The sequence below is a fragment of the Geospiza fortis genome, unplaced genomic scaffold, assembly GCF_000277835.1.
Source record: "Geospiza fortis unplaced genomic scaffold, GeoFor_1.0 scaffold104, whole genome shotgun sequence".
NCBI lineage: Eukaryota > Metazoa > Chordata > Aves > Passeriformes > Thraupidae > Geospiza > Geospiza fortis.
This window is the reverse complement of record NW_005054325.1, coordinates 7,064,222-7,088,118: the sequence shown is the minus strand read 5'-3', so window position 1 is coordinate 7,088,118 and position 23,897 is coordinate 7,064,222. Positions and strand designations below refer to the sequence as shown.

General features: G+C 41.3%; 1 protein-coding gene across 1 annotated transcript in view; it reads left to right on the top strand.

Moving 5' to 3' along the window:
• Window positions 1–838: 838 nt before the first annotated feature.
• The window catches only part of HIVEP1 (HIVEP zinc finger 1), a gene marked incomplete at its 5' end in the record, with an annotated part of 51,468 nt that continues 28,409 nt past the window's right edge, over window positions 839–23,897 (top strand). The window contains 2 exon segments of the mRNA XM_005421017.3: window positions 839–899; window positions 20,010–23,897. The exon segment at window positions 20,010–23,897 is cut by the window's right edge and continues 2,039 nt beyond it. Coding sequence (XP_005421074.3) covers window positions 839–899; window positions 20,010–23,897 — 3,949 coding nt within the window.

Genomic DNA, 23,897 nt, shown 5'->3' with positions numbered 1-23,897 from the left:
CAACAGAGAGAGCTCAGCCTCTCCCAGTGCTGCTACTTCTTACCAACACAACCTTTTATCCTGAACCTACTCAGAGGACTGTTTGCTATCAAAAGAAGATCGGTCTTGAATTTTTATTCAGTCCAGTTGCACCTTTTCTTGCTTCTTGCTCTGCACATGCAAACATGCACACGTGCAGAACAAGGACCCCCACTTTCCATGGGAGCTTCTGTGCAACAGCAGGTGAAGCACAACTCTCCTTCCAACACCAGTGTGTCTGAGGGGCAGCAGGTGAACTGCCAAGACAGACTGGGAGTAAAGACTCAGGGACTCCTTTTGCTCCTGCTTTGTGCATGTGGGAATTTCTGGTTGTTTCACAAAGAGATAAGGTGAGGGCTACCACTCACCCCCTGTGCTCCCATGTGAGAGGATTGGCTCCATTGCTTCACTTAGCAAATGCTGTTTGCTGTTCTTCTCACTATGTTTAATGCAACATTGACTTGCTCTAACAGCATTTTTCAAAAATGTATTAAAACACTCTGTAATGCACCATAATACCTATTCCCTGACTGCACACATTATTATAGATGGTAGGAAGCTGCAGTGGGATTTGTTGTTAACTGCAGATCTGATGCCAGTGCTTTTCTTTTGGTGGTTCCATGTAATTTCACATGTCAATAGCCTCTCTGGTAAAACATGATAGAATTGTATATGGTTGTATTACTCATAATGTACCACATAGTTACACATGAATGATATCTATCCTAAATAGAAACAGATATTTCAAGACTGATTTCAGTAAATGACTTAATGCAATATTGCCTTTTTTATATATGTATTTTAATAGTAACCTCTCTTTCTTGCAGACAAAATTGAAGAAGCACAAAAACAACTTAATGGAACAGAAGACCAACAGAGAGGTAATAACCACCCTCAAAAAATAAAATAGAAAGTAAATAAAGTATTGTGATCCTAGAGGCTGGTCCAAAGCCTTCCTGTGTCAGTGAAAAGACTCGGTTGGGCTGGGCACTGGATGAGGTCCCAGGCATGTCTGTCTGCAGATCGGGGGCTGTGTCTGTAATGTCCCACTTCAGCTGAGACACAAAGGTTTCGTTTTATCCACTCAAGTAACTGCCTTGACCTTGATGAGATTGCTGAAGCTCTAGCATCAGGGCCATGCACATTGCTGACCACAGCCTGTACTAACCCTTAGTTCATTATGTGATTTACCTAATTATTAACAACCGTACTCAGTTTATGATGAGCAATATGTGATGATTTCCAGCAAGATGCTGAGGAAAGAGACTGATCATCACAGCTTATTTTAAGAAACAGATGACCTGTGGCAGATTTAATCTGCATGATAGACCTTAGAAAGCTGGTGCAAAGTCATTGCTTTTCAAGAATGGCTGACTGCAGTGATACATGATGATGCCCAGACACAGAGTGGGGAGCCAAACAGAACTTTGCCAGGTTACTACTGGGCCCATCATGGGAGAGGCATGAGAGGTCATCTCCACAGCTTAGAGGAGCAAAGGGGCAGGAAGAAACACAAATTAAGGACTCAGAGAAAGAGTGATCCTGCCCAGTCTCCTCTCAGGCCTGTTTCTGCAGAGCCCCAGCCTGTGTCCAGGAATGAAACTGTCACCATGTGGAGTCGGGGAGCAGCTCTGCAGTTCACTGTTTGGACTAACAGTGTTGCTAGCTGGGGGTGTGGGACACATGAGGGGATGCAGGGCAAAAGCTTCTGGGCTTGTGTAATGCTCTGTACCAGCAATTAGAGTTGGGCTGCAATCCTGAGGGCTGATATGTCCAGGCGTAGCAACTGAGGAGTCTGGGATCGGGGTGGCTACTAGGCAGACTGAGTTTCTGAGCCAAGCTGCTGGTGAAATCCACCTTGGAGACATAGAAATATTTCCATTAGTGGGCCTTTGCCCTGCTTAGCCAGATCAAGGAGCAGGATGAGATAGGAGTGCTCAGAGTGTCTGTCCAGGATCTGTATGTCCAGCCATATGTATGTACGTATGTATGGGGGGGTGTAGGCATTCACCTTTCAGTGGTGGTGGCCTGTGACACATCTGTGAACAGTGTTGTAAATTGTTGATGCTCTGTCCTGGAAGGTTTATTATCTTTCGAAACAATGAACTTCAAAACTTTTTAAAGATTAGAGAGCAGAAGACATACCCAAGTGGATCTCAGCAGGGTCTCTCTGGCCCAGCATTTGGCCTCCCATGGAGGGAGTAGGATGTACTATTAAAGGATACCACATAAGCCTGGCCACTTTCTTTAGTGTCTTCCCCTTATGAAGTCCACATACATTGAATTTAGGGCTGTCTGCCTCATCCCTTTATTATGTAGACATTCATGGAGCTGTTATCTGTGAGTACAGTTGATTAAATGCTACTTGCACCCAACATTCTCTGGCAGCAAGTTGCAGTAGTTCACTAACAATAACATTAAAAATACAGATTTTATCTTTTCTCCTCAATTTCCAATTTTCCTTCCATTTTCAACAGGAAACAGCCCTAGCTCAAGCACTGTGAATTGTTAAATAGCAGTTCTACACTCACCTTATCCACTGCCTTCACAATTTTATAAATCTTGTCCATATTTTGCTCAGCTTTTTTCTCTCCTAACTTGTAGCTGGCTTCATATTTCAAGAGGTTTATTATAAACTGTCTCATATGAGTACCAGGACTGCTCTATGTATTTGTAAAAGGTGGAAGAGATAAAACATAAGTGGCTAGATAGCAGACCTTCAAATGTTTGCAGAGACTTTTAAACAAACTAGACCTTCTAGTAAGTATTTCTTATGTATTTCTTTTTGGTGTGTCATAGATAAGTGGTATTGTCATCCAAACGTGAAAAACTTGGCATGTAAGGTATAGCTGTCTGTTCTTGTTGCTGTTGGTCTCACAACATTAATACTGCTCTGGATGATTTTTTGTGATGGATGTGTTCAAGCTAAAGACAAGCTAACCTCTGCTTTTAGGCATTTGTTCTCACGTGTGGCCCAGTAACATCTTTGCATAAAGGAAGATAAATTCTCTAGGGTAAACTTAGCAATGTACTCTGAAAGGGATGGGGTTACAAAGGTTTATGTGGTGGTAGCACTCAGCTTTCAAGCATCTCAGAATCAAAGAGAGATTTGACTTAACTTTTGGCTTCTAGCCTAAATTCTTATGGCTGGAAATTGAAAAATAAAGTTTTACATTGAAAACTGATACATAAATAACTGAGGTGATAAAGTTACTCATTTCAAATTAAAACTGTCCTCTGCCCCTGTGGGATTTTTTTAGTTTCGTAAATGCCTGAATAGATCACATTCTTGGTAATAGGAAGTAAACAAAATTATTTATTTGAAGCTTTAGACTCTGAAGGCTGCTAAAAAAAAGAAAATACATGTTTTGAGCTAAAGAAGTAAACAAAAATATGCACATATTCACATAAGTTATTGTAAATCACAATCCTGTGTATACAGATTCGTGTGAAGTATGATTGTATATTTTTCCTCTTGTTAATTTATTTTGGTTTTCAGTTCATCTAGATCACTTTAGATTTGTTTATTTCCTATCTGAAATGATTAAGAAATGTAATTTTGTGGAATTTATCATAAGTTAAGTGTTGCTCTGTCAGAGGAGCTGTCAGTGGCACAATGTATTTGTGGGGAGGAGTTTTTCATAAGTTTATTCGTGCTGAGTTTCTGCTGAATAGCTTTGTGCACTGATCAGTCATAACTTTATACATGTTTGGTGTTTAAGTTGAATTTAATTGACTACAGAAATACATGTATCTAACTCCTCATTTTGCCATTAGCAAATTGGAGTAGGACTCAAGCACAAATGAGGCAGTAAATGGGCAGATATAGTTTTCAAGTTTGCACTTTAGTTATTTAGTATAAAGTTGCAACTGCTTTTTTGTTTTTTGAAGTGATAGTCCACAAATTATTCAAATGGCCTTGATTCAAATAATCACTTGAGACCAGCAACATGGTCATTAGGGGCTGTGCTCAGCTTCCTGCTCATCGAGTGTGGAAGGTGGCTAATTCTCATGTAGTTTCATTTTCTCTCTGCTGCCCAGTTGCCACTCTGAATTTTCAGGAGGAGGAAATGTGCTTCTCCTTATTTTTGCTGCTGTCTCCCAATGCTCTTTTACACCCTGGGTGTGTCCCCATTTTGGGGCTGAATTTTGTCTTCTGACACATGTACAGGGTTTAATTAATATGATAGAGAAGGTCTTGCTCCACATGGTATTCTTTAAAATCTGGAAGGGATGGTGAGCTTGAACTACACAAAATCTCTCCTTGAGAATGCAGTTGAAGTTTTCTGTGGTGTGGGACTCAGTGCATATTGTGGGCTGGAAAACATTCAGGTGAATGCAGCTGCTTTGTCTTTGATCTGACAGTGGCCATCCTCCTAAGAAAGCCATTCCAAGGGTGTCTCTCTGTCTTCTCCCTTCCAGACAAGTCAAGTTCTATCAGATTGTGATCACCACAGAGGCATCTGATTTGGTCATCCTCAGAGACAGTCCAGCCTCTGAAGTGCTGTAAGCGTTTTGTTTCCTGCTTTAACCACTGCAGCAGTTCTTTGCCTGTGCCAGCACTCTGGGCCCTAGGTACATCAGCGCCACCGACACTGCCGTTGTGTTCCTTAGGGCTAGTGGAACTAACTTGGCTGTCTCCATACCTGGTGTCAGCAATGCTGACTGCCACCTAAATCTCTCTCTCTCTCTGCTTTTGAATGTTTGGGGAACATTCAAAACACTCAAGTTGGTGACAAACTAACAGCACCAAGATTTGCCAGAATATGGATGAAAGGTTTCCAAAAGGACCATCTCATCTCATTGGTAGGCAATACAGATGTATACTCTGTATTGCCTACCAATCCTGGGGTCTCTCAGGCTGTTTGGACTCCCTCATTTCAGGTAACTGCTTCTTGCTGTGTCACCAAAAGGGTCATTGGTTAATTTCTGGGTAAGAAGAAGATGGATTTCTTTGTTCTCCTTGTCATTCATGGCTATTTTTGTGTCCTCAGACTATAGGGTGGTCTGCAATGGACTGGAGACATGCATGTGTTTATCAGCCTCATTGGAGTTTAGACTTGCAGACTGTCCTAGCTGTTTGTTAGGTGTGAATTCATCTCTCTAAATAAGCTGCTGCTTATTGTTTGATCAAGTTTTTGACTTTCTGCAGTATCAAGGTTTAACCCCAGCTGGCAACTAAGCCCCACACAGCCACTCGCTTACTCCCCTCTAGTGGGATGGGGGAGAGAATCATAATAGTAAAAGTGAGAAAACTGGATGGAGATAATGACAGTTTATTAGGTAAAGCAAAAGGCACTCAAGCAAAGCAAAACTAATAACTCATTCACCACTTCCTATCAGTAGGCAAGTGTTCTTCCATCTGCAGGGGAGCAGAGGTCCACTGTCATTTGTCCGGTGACAAATTACATCATTCCTCCTGTCCACCTCCTTTCCTCCTTTTCCCCCAGCTTTATATGCTGAGCATGATGCCATAAGGTCTGGAATATCCTCTGGGTCAGCTGGAGTCGGCTCTCCTGGCTGTGTCACCTCCCAGCTCCTTGTGCACCCCCAGCCCGCTCCCTGGTGGAGTGATGTGAGGAGCAGAAAAGGCCCTGACACAGTGCAAGCCCTGGTCAGGAGTAATGAAAACATCCCTGTGTTACCAACCCTGTGTTCAGCACAAATCCAAAACACAGCTCCCTATGAACCTCTTTGAAGAATTTTGACTCTATCCCAACCATAATTAACACATGCAGGAAAGGGGGAGATTAGTGTACTGTCTGTACCTATTCAATAGGTAAATTTTAAACAGGTTACTCATTGTCTCCGCAGGCTGTATATGGTATAACAAATCCATCCTAAGCTCATACTTCCAGACCTTCTTAAGTGTGTGCAGGCATCTGTCAGTCTCTTCTCCTGATTTCTTCCCAGAAAGGTATCTCTGTGTCTAGCTTCAAGGAAAAGCCTTTTTTTCTTTTATGGATTTGAGGATTTGTATCACATACCACCTCAACAATTGCAGCTGACTTTGTTCAGACAAAGCATGGGAATAGTTACATCTTGAATAACACCTTTCCTTCAAGGTCTGTGCTCCATAGCATGAACGACGAGGATCCATGTTGCTGTGGCTCAGTTTGTTGCAGCACCTAGTCTCACCTCCAGAAAAGGCAATGCCATAAATAGCAGAAAGGAATAAGCTGTTACTTGTGTTTCAGGTCAGTGCCTTATGTTGGTCCCTTGCAGTTTGCCAGTTCTGATGGTTAGTGCTCATTATGGAGTACTCACATGCATTAAAAGGTCTGTGCTAAGGTCTATTTAGCACTTATTTTAGTCTGTCATTTGCCTATCAATCAAGTTACTGTAGTTTCTCACTCCATCCTTTCCACATTCCTTAAAGACCTTTTTCAGTTCTTGCCTTCAGCTGGAAATGCAGGAATTTAATTACTAAGCTGTTCATTCTTCTGTGTCGTCAGTTTCAGATCCTCAGCATAGCTGTTCACTTTCTAGTCTGTGAACTTGAATATCTAAGTTGCTCTCACTTATTCCAGAGGCCATTTGTGGCAGATCTGTTTCGATGATAGCATTCCCTTTCAGAGGTACTGCAGTTTGTCCCGAGATAGTAGCAGAATTTCACCCGGCTCAGCTCTCTTTCCAGAGTCCTATGCTTTGATATTAGTAGAGCCTCTTCACGTTTATCTTGAGATACAGAAACACTGTTGACCGGTTCAAGAGTTTTGCTTGGCTTGATCAGTGATTGTTTGAATGGCCGGAGGTTCTGTCAGTGGTCACAAGAAACCACCTCAACAGAACCATTCAAGGCCCTGGTTTGGACTCCAGCAAGGTCCAAGCAACTTCTGGGTGCTGTTGAAGAACACCTTTATTTCCAGCTGCTGTCATGGAGCTGCCTGAAGCTTCCATCATCATTTTCAGTGGATGCTGATCTGTCTCTGAAGCCTAAAGGTTGAAGCACTGTTTGGTAGAGTGGCTCTGTAGTCACTGTTGAACATGACTCTCCATTTGCCCCCTTCAGTCCCAGTATAGCTGTGTGGAACCACCCCTGGAGTGAGCGGACCTTTGAGCTGTCGTGCACAGAAAGAGGAATGAAAGGAGAGATTGCATTCACCACCAAGTACTCTCTGAGATGCACAATCCACATGCACATATGTTCCCCTCCCACACTTGCAGTCCCTTCAAAGCAGTGTGTTGGCATGGAGGAGAGGCAACCAGAATTAAATGCCCTTTACCTTGTTTGCCCATCTGCTGTTTTTTTAACTGGAATGTTATTTTTCTAGTAAACTGAACAGCACTGAGATTTGAGTGAGAAGATTTGTCTTTATAAATGTGAGCATGAGACTTTGGTTCACAAATATATGTTCTGCTGCAGATTGATGGTAGACATATTTTGTATCTTGAGAGTTTTTCCAAACCCTCCCTGCTTTATTATCCCTCTTGTTACATGAATGCATGTTGTTGACAAAATCATAGAGGGAGTTTGAAATCAATTATTATAAATGTACCAGCATTCTGCTTAGATAAACAAAGAATTGCATACGTCTTACCTTAAAGATTGCTGCTGTTTTCATGTTGTCATGTCCCAGCTTACAGATGACTCTCACCAGCCCACCATATGGCCCCAAAGGAGCAACCAGGTACCTTCCCTCCTCTCCTCCTCACAGGCACTCCCATTCCTGCCTTCTGCCACTACACCTCTCCAAAAAAATAGCTGGGAGCACTGCATGCTGGTGATGTGCCCTGCTCCCTAGGCCATCACAGAATCATAGAATGGTTTGGGTTGGAAGGGACCTTAAAGTCATCTCGTTCTAGCCTCTTCCAAACCCCCTGCCATGGGCAGAAACACGTTTCACTAGGCTGGGATGCTCAAAGGCTTATCAAACCTGGCATTGAGCACAGCCAGACAACTGCAGTCAGTACCATATTCTTTCACTTGGGGGAAATGGGAAGTGGAGTGAGAAGGGGAGGTATCAGACAAAAATCGAAATGGGATGCTAAACAATTTACATGTTTTGATTTACTAGCTTAGTGTGATGTCATCTTCCTCAGATGTTTCCTTGAATTTTTCCAGGAGGTTCGCAGGCACAGGAACTCTCTGGATGCTTTGCTGTTGTGTAGTATCAGTGTAGTATCATTAGTCCAAAACATTTTCTTTCCATTTTGTATTTGTAGGAAACTGCCTTACGTTTTGGACAAGGTACATAACCAAGATCCAGAGTTTCATTTGATTCTTTTCATCTTCTCATCCTTATCTTCACCAACCCTATAGGCTAGAAATATAGTAATTCTAAATGGAGGTATATAGTCTTCAAAAATTGCAAATTACAGTAATGTCATGTTTGTTACTTAATGATGATGAGAGAATTAGCTTTTTTATTTTTTTTTACATACACCAGAACTGCCTAGCTTTTACTTTCCAAGTGTTCAAAACTAGCACTTAGCAGTGAGATTTCGAGCAATTCACTTGTGCATTTTCCTCATACCTGATTTCATCGAGTATTGGTATCTGCATTTAAATATGTCAATACATCTATCTGAGAGGTGGTTTATTTAAATTGTTCTCTGTGTGTCAATATATAGGGCTTTCATTCAAGACTGATATGTCTTCCTAAAATATTTACATCAACTCAGACATCTATGACTGGCTTAATGCAGGAACTATTCATGTCTACAGCTCATGTTGTACAAGATCTCACATTTTCATAAAGTCACATCTATTCATGAAATCTCTGATGTTTTCACATTGAAGGAACATTGCATACTGCTAATAACAACAGTGACAACTTGAAAGGTCCCTTCTGTTTTCAGGCACATTCAATACAGGGGTTTGTGCCCATGAAGAGCAGTGAGAAAACTCTCCTGACTTCTGCAGGAATAGAAATAGTCTCTGATATCGTTTAACCTCATTTTTCTTTGCTCTTGTCTTCAATGGTTAAGTACATTTTAATGTCCCCACTTAGCCAGTGGGGACAAACGGATAAAAATGAAGATATTTACTGTTCTGTGCTCTGAGAGACAGTGTTAGAATATGGGCTTAACCCAGGGAAGTTTTCCGGCTCCTGTAGACCTCCTGCATTGTGAGTCAATGTCTGTATCTGTTATTTCTATTTTAGTTTTCTTCTGTTAGTACATTTCGTTTAGACAACTAGCAGATGAAATCTGCTCGGTATATCCACTGCTGGTGCTAGACATAGCAAGAGCTGGTGTTGTTTTGACAGGCAGACAAACAGATTTACAATTTTAAATTGAAAATTTCATCCTTTGGAGCTATTAGGAGAACTTGGTTAAAACATTAATGGGATATTAAAGTGATAGTATTTTGACTTCTTCTGACAAGTATGGCAAATTTTCTGAGTGACAGTTCAGCAAAAGAGATTCCAACCTGCAAGTACAATTTTCAAAGGGACATTTTACGAACTAACATTATAAAACAATTATTGGAAAAGCATCTTCCTGATAGTAAATGGAAAGTATCTATTCCAAATCCACTGTACAGTAAATTGTTAAATCGGGGGCTGTGTTTTCAGACACAGCAAAATTTTGAGCTTAGTCCTGCTTTAATGAATAGAAGGATTTCTTTCAACTTCATAGAATCTGAGGCCAGAACAAGCTCATTTTTGTGGTGGGAGGATGCTGAGCTAACAAACTGGCTAATTTGAGAGCATACCTACACACACGCGCGTAGTGAATTCAATAGGGTGCTAATTTTAGCTGATGTGCACTGGGAGCAAGCCAGTTGTGGAAATGCAAGGTTTTTACTTGTTAGCTTCCTTGCAGTCTGCCTTGCATATGAGTAATGAGTGGTTTTTTTCTTATTTTCCTGATACTCCCTTAGCTTGGGGAGTTGTTAATTTCCTTTGGTCTGCTTTGAAAGGGAAAATATAACATATAAATGGATGAGTGATGAGTTGGATGAAATGTACCACTCTCTGCTAACGATATGCTTATGGGCTGACCTGCATGGAGCCTTTCCTGGGAATCTCATTGAACGTGTGGATGTGTGAGAGGACAGAAAGAGAGACTGTGCACATTTATGGATAAAGGGCAGGTGAGGCTGGGGGAAGGACTCTGAGTAGCTCGGAATTGGGGCTTCCCACTGATGCTGAAGGAAACCTACCCTGGGGAGATCATAATTTCCACCTGCAGCATGACAAAACCACAGTCTGGATATTCATTGGTTAGGACATTTCTCACATCTAGATTTCAGTCAAATGGACTTGATTGCTCTACTTCTATCATGTTCACAGCACCATTTAGTCCCAAAAGAAAGACCTGCTGTATGGGACTTTTCCTACTCTCTATGCCAAACCTCCTAGTCCTTTCTCTGTCTTTAAATAAGGTTGTTAGGTGTGAGCTCTTTCTACTCTTCATTCCTGGTGAGTTGCTACAGGCAGTATGGAAATTGCTCCATTTGATCCCCGCTTTTCAAATGGAAGATTATGTTAAAGAAATGCAGAGAATGTGACTAAGGAGCTTGTTCTGTTTGAACATCATTATGTGCAGGGTGGTTTAGTTAACATCTTGTTCCTTTCATTTCTGTTTTTTCTCCCCAGACTCATGTTTGGATATTTTGTATTCAGTGTCTCATCTGACCATGTAGCAGTTGCTCTCTGCTGAAAATCCTTGAAAATACTGGCTGCTGTTTCATGAGCCTGTCTATCATTCTGTTTCCATGGCCTTCCTTCTTCAGCAGTGTTAGAAGTGGAAGTTATTGTAATAATTTGCTAGCCAAACCCTGACTTTCCAGTAACAACTGGATATCCTTAAATTACAAACAGGTACTTTAGTTGTGAAACTGTTCACAACTTTACCTGACTCAAGGAAAATTTCTGGATGTCCCTGAGCTACTTCTGGCAGTGTAGTTTCTTTAACTATTTATATTTAAGTAGCTTTTATTTTCACATGGATAATTAGGTGGAACTGGTTTCTGCTTTGGCTTTGACTGGGAGCTCATTGATATGCCTTTTGGGAGGCATCCTGTCTTTTTGCTTGTCTTTGGAGTGCCCAAGCAAGAAAGAACTTCTCAGGCTGTGATTGCTGGTGATGTGAGTTATCATACCATTGTCTCGCCACTTACTTATAGTCAATGTGCTGTATCTTAACAGCACTTAAAATGTGATTACTTTTCTTAGATTGGTGTGAAGGGTTCTGTGTAGTTTAGGAATATAGAGCTGTTAAAGGGCTATAATGCAGGGCCAGTACATGAATGCCATAGGGCTACTTAATATAGCAAATATTTTACATTTTTTCCAGATGTTTAAAATTCTGTAGTATATGCCCTTGCTGAATATTCATACATTGCCATTTTATGTGTGTAGTTAGGCATTAACCATAGCCTGTGTGGTCAGTGTCTGCTGTGTTTGCATTGCTTTTCCTCTGTCTTTCAACGTCAAGTTTTATGAAACTTCTCAGTGGTTCAGCCTCTGCTGGTTTCTTACACCATAATGGTGGGAAATCTTGATCAGTATCAAATGTCATGTTTCATTTAATGTGTGTCATGCTGGGCAGGAAATTAATTCTTTTGGGGGGAAAAAAATCCTATTTCACTTTGGTCAGAGGTTTTCAGATGTCTTGCATTTGATTGCTGTTTGCCTATGGACGTTGGAATGTCTCAGTTGAGGCTCTCATGTTACCTCGATTGTCAAATGCTTATTGTTGTTTGATCTTCATGGTCTTCCTCATCAAGCATGCTGATTTGATGGCTAAAAATCTGCTGGTTGTTACTTTCTTCACTTGAGATCCTAGATGCACTAAATTAAACCAAACTGTTCTAAAGAAGGTATTTCTTGGTCCTGTTAGCTAGGGCAGTTATGTCCTTTACACCTCATCAGAAGTCAAGGGTGTCTCGATGTGAGTAGCCACGACTTGAAAAGGTGCCGCAGGGAAGACAGCCCCAGACTGCAGCTTATCATTTCCTCTTTACCTGTCCCAAGGCCAAACAAGGGTTGGCAGGCTCTCACATCTGAGATGAAACTGTATCATGGGAGAGCTTCCTGATAAGTCCAAGCCCTGCGCCTGGGGGCAAAGGTGTCTCCCTTTGCTTATGCTAAAATGTTATTGCACAATTTATAAAGCTAATCCGCTCTGCCCTCGCAGTGGTATTTCACCGTATGTGAGGACTAGCCCAGAGGACACCTTTGTGGCTGGAAACTTTAAACATGTCAGTTACTGTATTTCACTTAGGAGGTTATGTGTGTTCCTGTTTCTTGGGGAGGAACCTTTTGTGGTTTGAATTAATTACTGGATCATATCTGTATCTCTTCATTGTACCTTCAAACAGTTCAGAACATTATTCTCCCCTTTCAGTTTCAGTGTAGCTTTGCAACTTAAACACTGGTGAGGGAGGTCGTGAAACCTGGGGGCTGAGGAGCCCCTTGCTCACTCCCACACCAGCTTCTATCTCCCTCACAGGAGAAATATAGGCAGGCCTATTATTTCAGGGAAATATTACTTAAAGGCAAGAAATGCTTCTTCCTTTCCTCAGTGTTACCTTCATAGGTAACGTACCTTCACAATTCACTCCTGTAAATATGGAATTAGTAGAAACAGTAGATTGTGTAGTTTAAACTTTGCCATTTGTACTAAACATTGCTAAAGGATATTTGCCAGTTCTTAGCAATTGCTTATTTTTGATAGCCAGCACTATGGGTATTTCTTGGAATGTCTGCAGTTGAAAACCCCAAAATTCCATATGAGCAGAATGTTTTTATATTGCATTGATTTTATTGAGGTGCCTGTTAGTTTTGCCATTAGTAAGAAGAAATGTGAACAGAATTTAGTGGTGGGATTTGTTTCATGATGGAAGTCACAAGTGGGAAAGGAATTAAGCAAAAAGGAAAATAGAAAAGCAGGATTCCTGGGGATGCTGTTCCTGGTGTAGCGAGAGAAGTTTCATTGGTGTGTATTCTGATCATGATGACTTAACAAGATGAAGACCTGTGGAAGCATGCAAGCAGTGTCTTGGGTATGAACATGAGCAAAAGTATTTTGCAGACATTCAGCTTTATGTATTCCAATCTCATAAGCATGGAAATTGATGCAAGCTCTGATAACTATGATAAAATGGCTTCTATTATAGAGCTGGGGACAAGGGGACACTGTTGTCCCACAATATTGCAATATCCAGGTGAGGTTGGTAAGGTCTGGCTAGGTGGACAACCAGAGGAGTAGTTCAACAGGTACAAATGCACAGCCCTGCGCCCAGGCAGGAGGAGACCCGGGCTGGGGACTGACAGGCCAGAGAGCAGCTCTGTAGAAAGGCCCGGGGGTGTGGTGGGCAGCAAGCTGGGCACCCACCAGCAGCACACCTGGCTGCAGGGGAGACCACAGCATCCTGGGCTGCATGGATGAAAGCATGACCAGATCAGGGGAATGAATTATCTGCCTCTACTCAGCAACCCTTAGACCACTTTTAGATACTCCAGTTATACCAGCAGCACCCCACTCTCCCCAGTGCAGGGGGAACATCAGAAACCTGGCGTGAGTTCAGTGTTGAGGCACCACAGCCATCAGGGCTGGAGCATTTGCACTCTGAGGAGAAGCTGAGGGACCAGGGCTCGTTCAGGCTTGAGAAAAGGCGGTTTTGGAGGTGGTTATCATGGAGTCAGACGTCATGGTGGAGAGTGGTGAGAGGATGAGAGGCAATAGGAACAAGTTGAAACAAGAGTGATGCACACTGGCTTGTTCCCCATGAGCACAGTCAAGCAGTGGAAAATGTTGCTCACAGAAGCTGTGTAGACTCTCTCCTTGGAGGTTTCCAATACTTTGTAGTTCAAAGCCCTATGGACTCAGGTCTGATCCCATAGCTGGCCCTGATTTGAGCAGGAGGGTGGACTAGAGATTTTCTGAGGCCCCTTCCCAACTGAATTGTTTCGTGATGGTATGAAATACCAATTTTCAGTTTGGAAAATTCACTCAGTGGCAGAGGAACTGGATGTGATTTCTTGGTGTGTATCGATCAATATATATTTTTCTCAACAATTACTTTTAACATATGAACTTGAGAAACACTGATTTTTTGGGCTTCCCAGGGTGTGATGGTAGAGGGCATTAAAATTTAATTTGACTTTACAAAAATGTGTGTTGTCATTGAAGTTAGTGGCACTACTCAAATGGGTGCAGGTACTACATTTTAACACAGGTGCACCTTTCCTGGAGCTTGTGTTAGTAGAATAGTTAGTATTTTGGTTAATAGTGAGAAATTATGCTGATAAAATAGTCATTCCAGTACAAAAATCTGTTGGAAATGACCCTTGAAAGAGGACTGGGGAACCTGTGCCTGACAGCCAGCACAATACCTTTGATGGGTCACATATCAACATTGTCTGTTAAAAACACCAAGAAAAATAATCATGTGCTTACAGACAGTGTGAAATCCTGAAGCCATACTCACTTTATGCATGCCCTGTGGAATCATCTGCTGTTGGCTGGTATGAACAAAAGGACAAATGTTGGCACAGATGAGATGAGCACTTGATCCAATCCCTGTCATATTGCTTTAGCCTTTAAATGTCAAAGCTCCTCCTTACTTTTCTTTTTAGCTAATCCATGTTAAAATGTGCTTTACCTACAAATCCAGTGTTTTTAAGGGTCTGCTCTAGATATGTTTGGACTGGTGTTCTCAGTAATAAAAGTACATAAACATGCATGAATCCTGCTGACAGGGCTTCTCAAATAGCACTGCTGGCTTGGAGTGCCCCAAGTTCTGTCACTTGCCTCCTGACCTCTGAGACAGGGAGCGACCACCCTCTGGCCACTTCATGAAGCCTGAAATTAGGCACTGAAATAAGACTGTTCAAATTGTTTTGCTTTAAAATCCGATTTTATTAGTACTTGAAATTAAGCATGGCACTTGTGTTAATCATGTTCAAATCTTCGTGTTGACTTGTTGGCTGTGAACATTTTCATAGTTGTATGGGTCAGTTATGTAATCAAGGTTTTGTTGTTAGGGAAAATATTTATGGCTGTACTAACACATAGGAAATGGTATGAAGCTGAAAAGGTAACTTATTAAAAATGAACATTTAGTTATTCCTTGCTGCATTTAATGTGAGTCCTGGTGGCCTTACATTTGCCAGCAAATATATTATTTCTTATTTGTTTATTTCATAATCATGTTCTTATTCATGGAAACAGACCCAGTGAGGTGATTGAGTGCTTTTGGTAGTTTTGGTGAAATCAAAATTAAAGAGTATGTAAAGCTTAGCTTAAATCAGAATAAAGTCTTTAGTAACAGTCTCTCTCTTTTGGGGACCCTTCCCTCTTTGGATCACTAGCATTGCTGCTGTCACAGCAACCTCTTAGCCATTCATTTAGGACAATTAGTACTTGAAGACTTTCAGAAGAGACTTGGTCTTGCAAAGAGCTAAAAGATCAGACACTTGGATTTTAAAGTCTGGTCTTTGTATGGGAGCCAAGAGTGATTTTTTAAAATTCTGCGACGTGAAGTGAGTACGTATGATGAAAATTATGGGCTCATTGGACTGCAGGGATAGATAGTGGTTGCTTGCTCCATGTTCATGGGGTGGCACTGAGGGAGAAGGGAGTGGTGCCCTTCCTTGTTTCCCTCTTACTCTTTTCTTTAAGTTCAAGCCTGTAGCTCTATTAGAAGGGAGAGAAAGAGAGTGGGTGTTATAATAACATGTAGGCTTTGAGACAGGCAGTTCTGGAAGTTACTTAAACAAAACCGTTGAGATCATTTTGTCAAGACACTGTCTGGTTCACCAGTAAATGCTTTAAAACAAAAAATCAGATCATTTATAACTTCCCTTATTTGCTGTGTGAGCTACTCTGCAGATTGCTATCTGCACCATCACACCTGTGTTCTGTTGTTCTATTTCCTGTGCATAGAGTGAAGCGCATCAGAGAAATTGTAGGTGAACAAAATCATGTTTAGAAACATCAGCTTTCTCTTGTCATGTTTTGAGTACAGAATTCATCCTGAAGCAGATGAATTAGTGGAGAATCTTGAGAACAGGGAGAACAAAGCCAACTAGGCAAAGCACAAAAGAGATGCTCTGGTGTCCGTGGAATGTGAAAAGCGAGGTATTGAGCACAGTGGCATTGTCCCCTCTTCTCCTGGCCTGAGTAACTTAATCCTATTTGATGTAATAAGCTTATGAGAAAAGTTCTTTTTTGACATCTGATTGAGATGACAGCAGTTCTCAAAAATACCACTTCACCACCAGAGGAGAGGGGAAATTACCACTGAATTATGAGAATGGCCGGGTGACTGCAGAGGGGGTGAGCAGAGCACATGGCATGGCTGGGAGAGAAAGAAAAGCAGATCAACATCACACTTTTGTTCCACATCAGGGTGTTTTTACACTCTTTTTGTTCAGTGTCGGTTTGTGAATGTGGGTACACGGACAGCCCTGGCAAGTCATCGCACTCCTGAAAGTTGCAAGGCAGAGGAGTCTTTAGCATTTGGGGACCGATGCTTTCTGCCAGTTTTGTTGATGCCTCTGGAAACACTGATGCAGTTGACCTTTGTGCAATCATGTAGCTGTAGATTAAGAAACGTGCAGTGGAATGTCTTCAACATAAACTGGGAATACAAAGCAGAGACTTATTCAAAAAGAATGACAAGCTAAAAATAAGTGAAGCAAAGTTGTTGGTAGTTCCTTTTTTTCTCCAGATATGCCAAAAATTTGGTTATTAGCAAACATAAGGTGAATATTTCCATTAATAATAATAATATTAAAGATTTCTAAATTATCCAGGAATAGGGTAGAAGACAGGACTTAAACCTTTTTTAAGCCATGTAAAGTCATTGTCAAGTAAGTACATTTTACAAGATTTTATAGACAGGTACACTGAAGCAATTCTGTGACTCCATCTCTGGGATCAGAAAATCTGTAGAGGCAGAAATACGAATAAGAAATTAGTTCTCATGATTTCTGTAGACTGGAATTTTATTGGTATAGAAGCAGTACAATTATAGTGAAGACTGAAAAGAACCCCTATTTTTTTAATATATAATGCAATGCATATTGTTTATTCTTTTTTCTTTTCTTTTCAATTTCCTAAACAATTTTTATACTTTGGCAGGTGTTAAGCAGCATTTTTAAAAACAAAGCAATAAAGATACTATGCAAAATTCTGATCTTGTTATTCGTAGTGAGTGAATCTTTTTAATTGTATGTTGATTAGATTAGAGATACATTTTTACTTCCGTTAAGGCTTTTGTAAGCCACATTATATCTTTCAGCTGTGTTGGTTTCCAGTTCACCCGTACATTGTGCAGGTTTGAGTATCCTTGTTCTTTGGCACTGTGTGGTTGAAACCCAGAAACAGTAGCTTTGAATATTCCGATATATCAGGAAGCACCACATCATTTGATTGTTCAATTGCTGCAGTAGGAAACAACTTAGTCTTTTTTGTGTACATTTGCTTGGATGTTTGCAATTCATGGCACTCTTACTTTCCTAGCTGTGTAATCTGCCCAGCTCTTCCCGTAGTGCTCGGGTACAAACACCGGCAGTATGATGGGTGTGGAGGCGTGATTGTGACAACACAAAAGCTACAGCGTGTGCATAAAAGGAACCAAATCACTTATGTGCAATTAACGTGGCCACGTTTCAGAGAGATCGCCAAACCATGGCTAAAAGCACGCTTTTATGTAATTACCTTGTTATTTTCTCTTTGATTCGTATAAAACTGGTTTTTGTTGTTATTGAAGAAAAAACAGTTGCAGTAGACTGTGAATTGTAAAGAATTCACCCTTAATAATATGAATGATAAATTATTAGTTTAAGTCACTATTAAATTGTGAAGCGATGGAAAGTACAAAACGTTGTGATGGAAGACTGCTTGGCTTTGAATATGTTAAATCCAGCCTAACAGGAATAGGTTTTTATGATACAGCAATAAATCTGAAGTTCATTTAAAGGTTAAGTGAACAATTATCACAGAAATTTCTTTCTGGAAGCCCAAGAGGAGCACAAAGTTACCAGAACCAGGAGCCAGTAGTTCTGGCAAGGGATTCAAGCATCTCTTTCATGGGACTGCTGAATGTGGCAAAACACACTTACTCTTACTCTTCTTGCTCTTCATAGGTAAGCTTTGTCTAGTGGGGCTGGGAGAGGTATGGGTGAGGTTCTGCGGAGATTCCACACCTGCAATGAATTATGTATGCTGTGGTTTCACCCCAGCCAGCAGCCAAGACTCCATAATTCCCATTCTAGCCACTGTACACAAAGTTAACTCTACCCCAGCCAAAACCAGCACATTGTGTGATATGTAGTCTTTAATCTTTCAGTTTGCAGAGTAATCTGAATATCCATTCACCCTAACTGAATATATGTGTATAATTAAGTTGGCATTGAGGCAGATCTTTGGTTTTGAAATTCCAAGTATCTGGCATTACCACACATCCCAGTTGGGTTGTGCTCTGGCATGGAGAAAGCATAACATCTTTGCTTTTTTTCCCTACTGGTCACTTTGCATTCTCTTGTGCTAGGCAAGCTTTAGGCAGGGCCTGGATTTCCTCTAAATGGAACAGGAATTTCACTCTGGATTCATCAGCTGCAGTATCTCTTGTCAGATGCACACAATGCATTGGCTTTCCTCCCACCACAGTATGCAATTCAGCTGGTGTTTCTGCAAGAGGACAGTGTTTGCCAGTCCAAGGGGCTGTAGGGTTGATGAGTACTGGGAAATCTGAGATTCTTCCACATGCCTCCTTGACTGTGAGAATTTCATCCCTTTATGTGTTGGTATAAGGCTGTTCTTCACCTAGAACTGCACATAAACCTCTGTTCCTGAGTTACTCATACAGGAAAAACTGCTTGGGGTTACTCAGTGCTGCTTCCCAAAATGTGTATGTCTGAACCTTCCCAGAGCCATCAGCCCTCCAGTCATACTGGATTCCTCCTTTGCTATTAATATTGGCAGCCAGACAAGTAGGGGGTTTGCTAACAGCATAATGAAGGAGTTGTTAAAGCCTAAAAAAGTGAATTTACATCCATTTAATATTTAGCTTCCTCTGCCCTACCAGTGATGCTAGTGGAGGAAGTGGCTCTGACTATGTTAGGATAGAAGTAAAAAAAAAAAAAACAAATTAGCTGATATATTATCATACATTTGAAGTAGACAAGGATGTGTAACTTGGGTATCCACTAAAAAAAGGCTTCTGTGTATCAACACTGAAATTCAGTCTATTTGTGGTTTTTGTTACAGAGGGAATTGGACTGTCTACAAATACAAGTGCTTCCTACAAATTTATTCTGCTGAATAATGCTCCAATTCATTTGCTATTCCCAAACCCCCTGAAACTCTGCATGCATATCTGCTTAAAATCAGCAACAAGTGTAGCTAGTAATGAAATAATTCAAATTTAGTTTATTTTGTTTCATGATGCACAAATAGGAAGTCATTTAAGTGTGACTGATTTTATTCATCCACAGTAGTTGCTAATCTGAAATGCTATTGAAATTCAATAATTGGGGCTCTGAAATACAGTATTTGACAGATGGTGTGGGTGGTTGTGCCATTTCCATGATAAATCTACTTACAAATATAACCATGAGGAAGTTGTGTTCATTCCTTGACTATGGGAACATATAGATGGAAAAAGTGACAAATATGACATGTGTCTTGGTTCTTCGTTTTCCTCCTATAATAATTTGAATTCTTAAACTAGTGCAAGAGAGAGGCTTCTTTTACATGTTTGAAAAGGAGTTGCTGAAATATTCCTTCAGTAGCCTTCCCTTTCTTACATTTCCTTTGAAGCTTTTCCTACAGTGAATTACTTTTGTAATGTCTTCAAGCATTAGTTAGAAAGCATTGCTCATTTTAGATGAAAACATAGTAGATCTTCTCTAAGATACATTTACTGTTAGCTGAAAGTATTGGAGGCTGGAGAGACGGACAGTCCTGTTGCCCCAGGGCTTACTGTTGAAACTTAGAGATGGTAAAACGGTATAAATAAAAAATATACTCCATTATCCAATTTGAATTTTTTTAAAATTCTTTTTATGCTTTTTGTATTTTAACAGAAATCACCGATGCTGGTACTAGAGGAACCCAAGATACAATTAAGGGTGTGAAAAGAAAAAAGATTGTTTCTGAAAACCATCTTAAAAAAATACCAAAATCGCCTTTGAGAAGCCCTGCTGAAGCCAAGGTTAAGCAAAATGTAGACCCTTCACCACTAAAAGCTCTTCCGGATGCCTCCGAACATGCCACGGCACAGGATCACCTGCCCGCGCAAAATGGAAATCAATGTACCAAACAAAATGGGAGAGCACTTAGCAGTGAGATAAGTGTTGAAACAACCAAATCTGAGACATCAATGCAGACAAAGCTTTCACTGACACATCAGTCCTTAGATTTGTGTAAACAGGCAGCGGGGGATACTGATGCAAACCAACTGAACTCAGCAGAGAGGAAGCCTCCCTCAAGCTCCTCATCAAGTAATACAAAGACTGACAGTAATGAATGTATTAACTTTGTTGATTGCAGTACGTCGTCCCCATGTACGCGTACTGCATTCGATGTCTTACTAAAAGCTATGGAGCCTGAACTGAACACCTTAGCACAAGAGTGCCCCCCTTATGGGATGCAGATAGAGAAACTGAGACCAAATAAAACTGTAAGCACCTCTTCTAGTCTCACGTCCAATACAATAAGTGTCCAAAATCAGTCGTCTTTGTCACAACAGGAGTTTGCAGCTGGACCTCCCTATTACCCATGTACGTTGAACAATGTGCATGTAGCGACAACAGCCAAGACTGGACAAGCACAAGGCCAATCAGTTTCTCATTCACAAGACCTTATTACTAAAACCAGTCGGCAAAATCACCAGGTTGTTATGTGTCCAAGTTTATCTAGGTCGCTGGTGCAACAGCAGAGTCAAGAAAACCCCAAGCTCCAGCAGATCTACAGCATAGCAGTAACTTCGTCTGTCGTTCACACCTCATCTTCCACTGTAACTCAGGTTTTTTCTCAAAACCCCTTAGTAGCTAGTTCGTCTTCACCATTGTCGATTAACACATCAAGTTCAACACACGTGTCTATAGGTCCCATGTATAATTCAGCCCAGATAGCATCAGTTGTAAACCATGGTGTAGAGCAAATATGTAACCTCTTGAAAGACCAGAAGCCTAAAAAGCTAGGGAAATACGTCTGTGAGTATTGCAATCGGGCCTGTGCCAAGCCCAGTGTTCTCCAAAAGCACATCCGATCCCATACTGGAGAGCGACCATATCCTTGTGTGACGTGTGGGTTTTCATTTAAAACCAAAAGCAATCTCTACAAGCACAAAAAATCTCATGCACACGCTATCAAACTTGGACTTGTCCTGCAACCAGATTCAGGTGGCCTCTTCTTATCTCATGACTCAGACAAAGCACTTAGCATTCATTCAGATGTGGAAGAAAGCGGTGAAAGTGAAGATGAAGGCACTGCAGATGAAAGACAAGATGATCAAGAACTGGAATCTGCACAATTAGTGAAAGTCATTTCGAGTGCAGAAACACTGCAGAAAGGAAGCCCTATTCCATTAAGCAACCCAGACTGTATATCAGGTGACTCTTCATTACATGATGCAGAACCTCAAGTAAGGGCAGCTTTACCAAAAGTAGTAGTTCATTCTGTAAATGTTTCTCCATTGAGGGCTGATAGCCCAAAAGTCACAGAGCCAGCACCTGATCTTACTGCAGCACAGAGAAAAGGAGATTCTAAAGTCACAACTCTTCAGTCAAATTTAACGCATACAGCCTCATTCAAGGAGAATGACATAAAGCAGCATCAGAAAGTAGAAGCAGGCCTGTTAGACGAACAGCCAGGATCTACGGGAGGACCTGTGCATGCTCAACTACAGAGACAACAGGCTACTGATGGTTCTCAAGATCAGCAAGGAAAATGTCTTTTGAGCCCTAGAAGTTTAGGTAGTACTGATTCCGGTTATTTCTCTCGTTCTGAAAGTGCCGATCAAACAATGAGCCCTCCGGCTCCTTTTGTAAGGGGATTGTTGACCTCTGAGAAAGACCCAAATAAAACTCTGCCCTGTGTGCCACGAGCAAGTGGCATGGTAGCATCAGTGGTACAAACTGTTTGTGCTGACAAAAATCTGATTCTCTCTGGCCAAATGCGACCTCCCTTGGCAACAAAAACTCTTGAGGAGCGTATCTCAAAGTTAATTTCTGATAATGAAGCTGTTGTGGATGATAAACAATTAGATAGTGTGAAACCAAGAAGAACATCTCTTTCAAGAAGAGGAAGCATAGATTCACCAAAATCTTATATATTTAAGGATTCTTTCCAGTTTGATTTAAAGCCCATGGGAAGAAGAACTAGCTCAAGCTCTGATATACCAAAGTCTCCTTTCACACCCACTGAGAAATCCAAGCAAGTTTTTCTTCTTTCTGTACCATCCCTTGACTGTTTACCTATAACACGAAGTAATTCCATGCCTACCACCAGTTACTCAGCAGTACCTCCTAATGTCATACCTCCCTCTCATCCTCTTCGAGGAAGCCAGTCATTTGATGATAAAATTGGCTCTTTATCCGATGACGTTTTTGTGTCGGGACCTGCTACTCCACTGAACCAAGGTGGACATCCTCGGACCCTGGTCAGACAGGCAGCAATAGAAGATTCTTCTGCTGGTGAAAGCCAAGGTCTTGGACCTGTGCGATCTGTAGAAGAAAATTATCTGGGGTGTAACTTATCAAATGAATCCTTATTGCAAAGGAGCAAATCCCTGGCACAGGGATCAAATTCAGAAAAAACAAAGAAGTCCCCTCAGGTGCGAGGAACAATGTTTGAATGTGAAACCTGCAGGAACAGATATAGAAAACTGGAAAATTTTGAAAACCACAAGAAATTTTATTGTTCAGAGTTGCATGGACCTAAAACTAAAGCAGCAATCCGAGAGCCTGAGCACAAAACTGCTCCAAACAGTACACAGCCTCAAATTCTACACTACAGAGTCACAACTTCAACTGGTGTCTGGGAGCAGACACCCCAGATAAGGAAAAGAAGGAAAATGAAAAGTGTTGGTGATGATGACGACCCACAGCAAAATGATACGAGTGTACCATCGAAGAACACAGAAGGCCAGAGCAAGCCAGCAAATTCTTCCAGTCTGTCAAAACACAGCACCACAACTGTGGTAGGATCACAACAACCAAGTAAACTTCTACTTCAGAATTCCCAAATTCAGCTTGTGGCTCGTGGCACAGATCAGACTACTGAGCCAAAGGTGGCTTCCCTCATTGAAAAGCAGGCAAGTTCAGCTGTGCAAGAAAAGGTGGAGTTGAAAAGACAAGGGACTGGCATTTCAGTAATACAGCACACAAATTCACTGAGCAGAAATAGCTCATTTGAGAAATCAGAGTCATTTGAAAGAGTATCACCAGTTTCTTCTCAAGAGCCCAACAAGGGTGCAAAGCACCGCTCTTTGAATACAGTTGTAATCCAAGAAGACAGACACTGTCATCTGAGCACTCCCCAGCGTCACCAACCCTTGTCATCAGAACCACCTAGAGGGGAAGTTCAGGGAAGCCAATTAGTTTCTAATGAGAGAAGTGCGCCACTTCAGCCATCAAGACTCATTCGCCAGCATAACATCCAGGTTCCTGAAATACTGGTCACAGAAGAACCAGACAGAGAGCAAGAAAACCAATGCAGTGACCCAGAAAAGACAGAAAGATTTAACTGGCCACAACGCAGTGAAACACTGTCAAAATTGCCGACAGAAAAGCTTCCACCGAAGAAGAAGAGAATTCGGTTGGCTGAAATGGAACATTCATCTGCTGAATCCAGCATTGACTCCACACTTTCCAGAAGCCTAAGTCGGGAGAGTAGCTTGTCTCATGCCTCCAGTTTCTCAACGTCACTTGATAAAGATGAAACTGTAAAGGCTGAGAACCCTTCCAAAG